Source organism: Sinocyclocheilus grahami, unplaced genomic scaffold (genome assembly GCF_001515645.1).
Source record: "Sinocyclocheilus grahami isolate Dianchi unplaced genomic scaffold, SAMN03320097.WGS_v1.1 scaffold216.1, whole genome shotgun sequence".
In the NCBI taxonomy this organism is placed as follows: domain Eukaryota; kingdom Metazoa; phylum Chordata; class Actinopteri; order Cypriniformes; family Cyprinidae; genus Sinocyclocheilus; species Sinocyclocheilus grahami.
Window position 1 is genome coordinate 1,675,138 of NW_015505395.1, and position 10,145 is coordinate 1,685,282.

General features: G+C 34.4%; 1 protein-coding gene across 3 annotated transcripts in view; it reads right to left on the bottom strand.

Moving 5' to 3' along the window:
* The window catches only part of LOC107596257 (phosphatidylinositol 4-phosphate 5-kinase type-1 gamma-like), a 48,214-nt gene extending 38,765 nt beyond the window's left edge, over positions 1-9,449 (bottom strand). Inside the window, exon 1 of one of the 3 annotated variants that reach the window (XM_016286954.1) lies at positions 9,227-9,448. In XM_016286954.1, the coding sequence (XP_016142440.1) occupies positions 9,227-9,320 (94 nt within the window). In that variant the 5' untranslated portion in view covers positions 9,321-9,448. Of the gene's footprint in view, positions 1-512; positions 541-9,226 lie in introns of those variants that run through there. The other 2 variants (XM_016286950.1, XM_016286955.1) reach the window with 2 other exon arrangements.
* Between the last annotated feature and the right edge of the window lie 696 nt (positions 9,450-10,145).

The window sequence follows — 10,145 nt, forward strand, 5'->3', positions numbered from 1 at the left end:
ATATATATATATATATAGATAGATGAAACAAAATAAAATAAATATTAGATGAAAAACTTTTTGAATTAAAAAATAATTACAAAAAAAATTAAAAAGTAAAAAAAAATCACATAAGATGACTAAAACAAACTAAAATGAAAACTGAAAATATTAAATAATTTAAAACAATATTAAATATAAAAATATAGTATATGATAGCGATGAAAGACCAGCCGCTGAGCTACACACTTTTCTTTCTGATTATTAGTATCAATTCAAACCCACAGGAAAATACAAAAATAAAATAAAATAAAAATGAGAGTTATTTAATATCTGAAGTGTTTCTCCTAAAAATATATTGAGATTAAATGGAGAGCAAATAGAGACATTTGCCCAAGGCTCCTTCTTCTTAGAATATCTCATCCAACTCAAAGCACTTTCACAGCTATATACTCTTACCGCAGGACAACTCTTCACTCATTTTTATTTTAGGAGAAACATCTGAGACTAAACACATATTAAATGAAACATACCTGAGGACTCCATTATCTCATGAGAAACCAGCGACTATAGTGAGCTTCTCCGAGCGGTTTCTGCTGTGCTTCATAATCAGCTTATCTGATGCATGTTCTCTGATCTCAACAGCTGGAAGAGCATCTCCTGTGCTCCGTTCGTTACGTAAGCCTTATGTAAAGCAGTGCTCAGGACCGCAGCCTGTGGCAGATGATGAGCCACATGCGACATGACAGAACTCAAAGACACAAAGACACAAAGAGGTTTGTTTGATTACTCTGAATGAGTTTCAGAGAAATCTCAACAACATCTCAAACTTTGCTCAGATTTGTTTGAGGAGAAATGTCTAAAAAAAAGCTTTTACTTGAATAAACACTACCTGAAAATGCCATGAAGTCTCCTGACAGTTTTCAAATCCCATAGAAACACCCTAGTAAGTAGCAACCAAACAGAAAATCCTAGCAACCCCCTTACAAAACACCCTAGCAACACCTTCAACTACCCAGAAGACCATAGAAACCACTAATTCATGCCCCAACAACCCCCTAAAGCACTGGCAACAACCCAAAACACCCTAGCAACACCCCAACAACTGCATAGTGATGCCCTAGCAACCACCCAGAATACCACAGAAATCACCTAGTTATGCCCTAGCAACCAAACAGAAAACCCTAGCAACCCCTAAAGCACTGTTAATATTTCATATATATATATATACAGTATATATATATATACAGATGAAACAAAATAAAATAAATATTAGACTTTTTATATTTTTATATTCACTTTTTGAAAAAATTAAAAAGTAAAAAAAATCACATAAAATGACTAAAACAAACTAAAATGAAAACATTAAATAATTTAAAACAATATTAAATATCAAAATATAGTATATGATAGCGATGAAAGACCAGCCGCTGAGCTACACACTTTTCTTCCAAGTCTGATTATTAGTATCAATTCAAACCCACAGGAAAATAAAAAAATAAAATAAAAATGAGAGTTATTTAATATCTGAAGTGTTTCTCCTAAAAATATATTGAGATTAAACGGAGAGCAAATAGAGACATTTGCCCAAGGCTCCTTCTTCTTAGAATATCTCATCCAACTCAAAGCACTTTCACAGCTATATACTCTTACCGCAGGACAACTCTTCACTCATTTTTATTTTAGGAGAAACATCTGAGACTAAACACATATTAAACGAAACATACCTGAGGACTCCATTATCTCATGAGAAACCAGCGACTATAGTGAGCTTCTCCGAGCGGTTTCTGCTGTGCTTCATAATCAGCTTATCTGATGCATGTTCTCTGATCTCAACAGCTGGAAGAGCATCTCCTGTGCTCCGTTCGTTACGTAAGCCTTATGTAAAGCAGTGCTCAGGACCGCAGCCTGTGGCAGATGATGAGCCACATGCGACATGACAGAACTCAAAGACACAAAGACACAAAGAGGTTTGTTTGATTACTCTGAATCCTGCAGACAAAACTACAATCACACCAACTCCTGCTGCTCTTAGACACTCTGTTTGAGATTCAATATGAAGTGAGTGGTTTTGTGAGTGATTGTTGTGAAGTCAGAGTCCATCTGATATCAGAAATAATGATAATTACTCTGTTTACATGAGCAAACAGCACAAACGAATAATAAAAATGCTTAATGCACTGAAGAGGGTTTGCTGTCCATTTAATCAATTCAGATGCCTCAGTCTCCTAGTTAGCAGCGTTTAAGCATCACTATTACTGTTGCTCATTAACATTCAAAAGTTGTTGTTTTTTTTTAATTAATGCTTTTATTTAGCAAGGACCCATTAAATTAATCAAAAGTGACAGTAAAGACATTTATAATGTTACAAAAGATTTCTATGAAAAAATCTGAATCCTGAAAAATATTGTGCAGCACAACAGTTTTCAACATTGATAATAATCTGAAATGTTTCTTAATCAGCATATTATACTGATTTCTGAAGATCATGTGACACTGAAGACTGGAGGAATGATGCTGAAAATTCAGCTGCGCATCACAGAAATAAATTCCAGTTTACTATATATTCACATAGAAAACGTAATAATTAAATTGTAATAATATTTCATAATTTTACTGTTTTTATTAAATTTTTAATCAAATAAATGCAGCTTTGGTGAGAAAAAAGAATAGTCCCTTTCAAAAACATTATAAAATCTTACTGACCACAAACTTTTGAATAGTAGTGTAAATATCAAACCACCCTAGCAACTACTGTACCTAGTGCCTAGCAACCAGCTAGAGCACCCTAGAAACCACAGAAAACCTGATCAAGCGTATAGCAATACACCAGCACGGTGGCGGTGGGTAAACACACATGAAGTGAATGTCGCTGTTTGAACAGTGATGTTGTGTGCTTCTGTAATACTGCACTGACACATGAGCCGGTCGCCGTGGACGCCATGGCAACACGGAACACGCAGCTCATGTTCTGATCTATTACACAATCGAAGACATGCTGAAGCATCTCACACCATCTGATCAGGATGGACACATTATTAATCATCACTGAAACTTTACTGCATGTAATGAATTTATGGCTCAAAACAGTGCTATTGTTAACTAAAACTAAAACTATTTTTAAAAATGTTAATTTAAATAAAGCTGAAATAAATACATAATACATTTTTGACAAAAAACTTACAGGCAACTAACTGAAATAAAATAAGTTTATGTTAAAGAACAAAAAAATATTAAAACTAAAATTAAACTACAATAAAGTTTTAGAAAAATATTTACTAACAAAATGACTAAAAATCAAATTAACTTGAAAACCTAAAATATTAAAATAAATGCTGATTAAAATAATAATAAATACTATTATAGTACGTTTTTTTAAGTATCAGATTTTATTAATACTTTGAATTCGTTTTGTTTTCATTTCAACTGTAAAGTTTTACTTATTTTGTTTTTTTTTGCCGTTTTCATTAGTTTTTGTTCTTTTTTGAAAATATAATGTATTTGAATTAATTTGTATATTTTTTATTTAATTCTATATATTTAATTTTATTTTATTTTTTATTTCAGTTTTAGTTTGAGTTATTTTAGAAATGTTGCATTGGCAACTAGCTGAAATAAAATAAGTTAAACTGATATGAAATGTAAGAAAAAAAGTTTATTTTATTTCAAGTAATGAATTCATTTTTTGTGTGTGTGTGTGTGTGTGAATTCTTATGGTTTTACTTTTTTATGGTTTTAGTTTTAGTTAATTGTTATAACCCTGATCTGAGCACAGTTTGAGACATTAAGATTATAATATTTTTTTTTGGAGAAACTAACATTAACTGGTGAGATCTTAAAAATTCGTTCTAAACAAAAAGTACTGAAGATATAAACTTCGAGGCGCGTAAATCTTCTCTACTGTAATGGAGCAGCGATTTTGTTACAAAGCAGAACGTGCAACACTCCCGGTGAACTACAGTCAGTGCTTCAAACTAAAGTGCACATGTATTACAGGCTGAATACAGCTGTGCCCAGTGACATCTCATTTACTTACTATTAAGTGTCTGAAACAAAAGTCTTGTATCTTTTAAATATTTGATGACATGAAATGAAATCCACTGATCGGTTCTTTCTCAGAAGAATTCACCGCAGCCGTCTGAGTCGCCAAAAAGCCCAAATCTGCAGTCTTATCCGCGTAGATTTGAGCAGACTAATTAGGATTGAGACCTAACTATGATAGAAATTTCAATTCAGTTAGGAATTCTGCACACAAGTCTTTTTTGTCAATAAGGTTTGAACTGAAACACTGTTTCCCAAAAGCAAGGACTCACAATGAATTACTAAGGCTGTTAAGGAACAATACAAAACACACTTGATAAGCATTAAAACGAGCAAAAACAACTCAAATATTTCTTTTTTTATTTTCAACCCCTCAAAGAATCCAGAATCCCCACAGTCTTTTAAAAGTGTGACTTCCAGAGCTGGAAAGATCATGAAAAATCTGTAAAATCTTAAAACGCCACGGTTTTTATAATCAAAACGCACTTTTCTAGTTACGCCAAGCTCTAAAATATTTTATTGGGTAAAAATTGTGAGTAAAAAACCTCAAAGAATCCAGAATCCCCACAGTCTTTTAAAAGTGTGACTTCCAGAGCTGGAAAGATCATGGAAAAATCTGTAAAATCTTAAAACGCCACAGTTTTTATAATCAAAACGCACTTTTCTAGTTACGCCAAGCTCTAAAATATTTTATTGGGTAAAAATTGTGAGTAAAAATTTTTTTTCAAAAATGATTGTCCCTAATTGTTATCCAGTAAATCACAAACGACTGGAAAGTCATGCAAATTGATTGTTTAAAAAGACTGAAAACCTTGACAAACATTCAGCTCTTAAAACGTGGATGGTATTGCGGTATCCAGTCGTAAAAATGGAATGTGCTGTTTAACACGGAATGTCAAAGATTTTGGACATTTTGGAAGAATAGATCCAATCAAAAGTAGGGCTATAATCACACTGCAATATAAGCATGTGAATATTAAACTGCAAAAAGACTGCTATTTAATATGAAGTCTGCATGTAACTGTACACACAGAAACTCAAAGCTCTTCACTACAACCTGACAAAATAAAAGTTTGGCTTAACTTAAATTATAGCTGAAATATATTATTATTATACAGTAGAATCCATTCAGAAAAATAATTAAAGATAATAATAATACAGTTTATTAAAACATTTTTTTTTAAGGAATATCCCACAATTTTTGCCAATGTTTTAATTTAAACCAAAACCTGTTATGCAGCACTTTGCCAAAAAACAAAACAAACTAAACAAAGGAACTGTTCAAATGTCATTTGATTACATTTTAAACGATTAATTAAATTGTTAGTTTTATGTATTAATTTATTACCACCGTTTTTGATAATAAATCTATTCAACAATAAAACACAGAATCCAAAAAAAAAAACACTTTTGAAAATAAATACACATTTCATATGCCACTATTATTGTTCAAATTAATAAATTATTAAATTGTTACAATTTTATGAATTCTGTTTATATCATTTTTTAATATAACATTTTTATCAATCTTGGATTTTTAGAATGGATTTCAGAAAAATTACAATAAACTGGATTTTGTTTCCACTGATCTAGACTGTTATCCATTTACATTAGCCATCGGGATGAAGGACAGAACTTCTGCCGATCTTCTGCCGGGCTCACGTGGTACGAAAGCACTACGGTTTCTTCAGAAAACTAGCTTTATGATTAACTCTGAACACAGCTGAGCGACTGACTAAACTGCATTCCTTCTTAAAGACAAACCCCTGAGCCTTTCATTCTGTCATGCGCAGTTTGTTTAATGAAGCTTTACATCTTTGTAGGACAGAAGCTCAAGATCTTACAATAACCTTCGCCTGACTTCACATTAGTTAACTCAACTCAACTGGCCTATGCGGTTGTTCATAAGTTTCCTAACCGTGTGGAGTGGATCTGTAAATCTGTGGTACAGGTACGAGCGTGTCGGTTTGCCAGAGGCTCGCACGCTCAGCACTGAGACTGAAACACATAGTTCAGGTTACACACTGAGTCTCAACAACAGCCTCTATTCTCAAAACAAACTGCACGCAACAAGCCATTCGCTTCAGTTTTCCTGCTTTAGATCTTAACTGGCGGGTCACGACCCAAAAACTGGTCACAGGTCTGTTCTGGAGGCAAAAAAATGCAAAACATAAGATGCTACAAATCATATAATCATGCATATTTATAATAGCAGAATAAAGACGGTAACATTTTACTTGAGGCCTTTCAAGTGCATTTTATAGCTATTTATAATGCATTATATCTTTTCATAAATAATAACCAAAATTAAATGCATTATGATATATGCAGACTCCTTGTCGCATCTGAAACTGGTTGTTTGGCATGTTTTAATGCATTATATTTAAAGGTGTGACAATGAATAGATAAGTGTTATAATGCGTTATTACGTATTATGAAGTATTATAAAGAAGTAACTGTGGTTACAATTATTCATGAGCTCATGCAATGCAAAAATGTGCATTATAATCATGCACAAAAATGTGCATAAGTCATCAAATTAATGCATTTAATATACTTTGATAATGCATTACATATAAAGGCTCGAAGTGAAGTTTTTTAAGCGAGGAAAAAATCTGGCAATATTAATAAACGTCAGTGTTTGATTTTCAGGACATTTTTATATACTTTCATAAGACAAACTGTTTAGTTCTGTATTGGGTCACTAGAAAAAAAACAGTTAAACAACACTAATCTACAATATGACTATAACAAGATCCAGTGCAGCATTATCAACCAGACACCGGAGAACAAACGCGAGAACGTCTGATTCCTGGAACATGTTCAGCAGCGCATATTTGATGTGCTTCCTCCCATAATGTTTCCTTCCTGTGATTCCCTGATATGCTTCTACGGAGCTTTAAATGCATTTGTTTGTCCATATCTGACTGTGATCTCAGACGGAATGACGTGTGGTTTATTTTTCAGGATAAGCTCTGATCTGAGAGCAGGTTTAACGTGGGCGGATCAGTGATCAGAGCCTTACTCCAAACCACCTGCAGCAATTCCACTCCAAACACACGAGAACATGCAAAAGAGCAGCAGCAGCACTATGTCATCTGTCTGCACTGTAAACACACACTGCGCACAGTACAAAAAACTAATCAGATCTCATTTCGAATATAAAATCGCTCACTTGGGAGCATTTCTTCTTAAGAGGAATGAGATTAAATGGAGAGCTAATGGAAAATATGGCATAGGTCTCCTGCTTCTCAGATGTTTCTCCTGGGATAAGACCTCAGTCATTTTGTTTATGTCTCTTCAGTTTCAGAATTGCCAGATCAAGAGGATTTTGATTCTATTCGCATATGTTGCCCTTTCAAAGCTCAGGAGTCATAAATGAGTTTTTAATTTATGTTTCAAGTGTAAACGTTCAGATGTTTCTCCTAAACACCCAGATCATTTGGTCTGGGAAAAATATAACGAGAAATATTTGAGCTCATATTGAGATATAATAAAAATAACAAATGTGACCCTGGAGCACAAAAGCAGTGTTAAGTCGCTGGGGTATATTTGTAGCAATAGCCAAAAATAGATTATGGGTCAAAATTATAGATTTTTCTTTTATGCCAAAAATCATTAGGATATTAAGTAAAGATCATATATATATATATATCAAAACTTAATTTTTGATTAGTAATATGCATTGCTAAGAACTTCATTTGGACAACTTTAAAGATGATTTTCTCAATATTTTGATTTTGTTGCACCCTCAGATTCCAGATTTTCAAATAGTTGTATCTCGACCAAATATTGTCCGATCCTAACAAACCATACATCAGTGGAAATCTTATTTATGCATTTATGACTGGTTTTGTGGTCCAGGGTCACATTTCTCATCAGATGATCTGAGCTGTGCGTTTTACAGCTCTGTTCTCTTACTGTATGTGTGCGTTTTCATTTCTTCTTAGAAGAAACATCCGATACACTGTTCTTATTTGAATGAAACATAACCGAGACCTCCATTAAGTCTCTCATCATCTTCTCATTAGAGCTACAGCAGGAATATCTAACTGGAAAGCTCCCATCTCAACACTACAGTAATAATGGACGTCAACAGACAGAAGGGATGATCATGTGACGGTGGCACACGGTCTGAATCCGTGATGAACAGGAATGCTGAGTGCGGAAAACTGCGGCTAAAAAACAGGATTAGCAGCCGAGCACTGATCGAGCAGCACAGCAGAGCCCTAAAATCAAGCCCACGGGACCTGAAAGAGACCCCCTGTCTGTGTGGATATTCTACAAGAACAGCTGTCAACACTTCAGAGCATTATTACTCAGACTGACTTTGAGTTCGCATTTGAAGGACACACTCGTACTGACATTCAATATTAACACTCATAACGAACAAATAAATACATACTCGGAGTCCAACCGCACGAATACAAACCACAGTACGATCTGTGCAAATAAACATCTCATATTCTATGAAATCATATTTAATATTAATGAATAGGAACAAACCAGTCTTTATCCATCTACACTTAAAATGAACAGAAGATTAATAATCTGACCCTTATTATACTTAAAATACTGTGGCATAACACAGAAATTCATAACTCATGGTATTTAATTGGTTCTTCTAGGAGTATCATGGCACTACTATGGTACATATCAAAACAAAACATGGTAAAAAGTGATATTGTATCTGTATATAGATTATTTTGTGTATAAATGTTTAAATATTTTGCCTCTCTTGTCTATTATGTACATATGTTACATATGCAATCTAATATATATATATAACTAAACTCTTATGCCATATATATATATATATATATATATATATATAGCAGTACCATGATTCAGTGATCAGATGGTTAAACCATGGTATTTTAATATACTATCGTCACTAATTGTGACTTTCCATTGTATGTTCTCACAGCATATGGAAATAATCTAAAAATAAATAATCGAAACATTATAGCACTTAGAACAGAAGTGCAATGGCAGTCAAATAATCAGAGATTGTATGAAATGGGAACACCATGGTACTGTCTGATTCGCGTATTCATAAACCTGGTACTCTCAGGCACTTCCAACATGACTGCATTGTAAAATAATATTTTTTAAATGTATTTTTTTTTATGGAAACGCAACTTATATGCATTAAATCGATCCGTATGTGAAACACAAGCGTGGAGGTAAAAGATCCTCCGCGTACCGAGCTCTGCAGCATCCATCCCGCATCCCTCGCCGAGCACCGCGTCCGCGTCCTCCGGCAGCGCGGAACATCCTCCGGCCGCGGCTCCCTCCATCGGATCCGGATCAAACGGGCCGTCGAGCGTTCAAACGAATCGAATGAAGGGGAAACGGAGCGTGCGTCATGATCTGGGTCCGAGGCGCGGTGTGTGTGCGTGTCTGCCGCACAGCGCTCGATCAGATGTGTGTGAGTACACACACACACACACACACACACTCTCACACACACACTCTCACACACACACTCTCACACACACACTCTCACACACACACTCTCACACACACACTCTCACACACACACTCTCACACTCTCACACTCTCACACACACACACACACACTCTCACACTCTCACACACACTCACACACACGATCCGCTACGCCAGCAGTGACGTCACCGGGCCCGGAGAGCTACGACGTCATCAGAGTATCGCCTTCCAAAGTGACGTCAGCCAGAGAGGAATTTACATATACTGCGCATGAAGCCACTTCATTTAAATATAATTATAATCATTTTAGGTTTAAGGCATTTCAAAGCACATAAGTCCAATAGATTAAACATTTAGAGGAAAATGACATTAAAAAAGAAAATAAAACTTAATTTTTAAAGGGAAAATAGGGAAAATCCGCCCTCTATCGGATAACTCTCAAACTACAACACACCTGAAAAACCACACACACACACACACACACACACACAAGTTCAGGACGCTTATCAACTAGTTAAGTTATTTATTAGTGACTATCAAGACACTTCTTACATGGAGGGTCAGAAAGCAACCAGAGCTCAAGCAGGTTTATTACTATTAACTAAACCTATTAAATAATAATTAAAAAAATTATATATATATATATATATATATATATATATATATATATATAT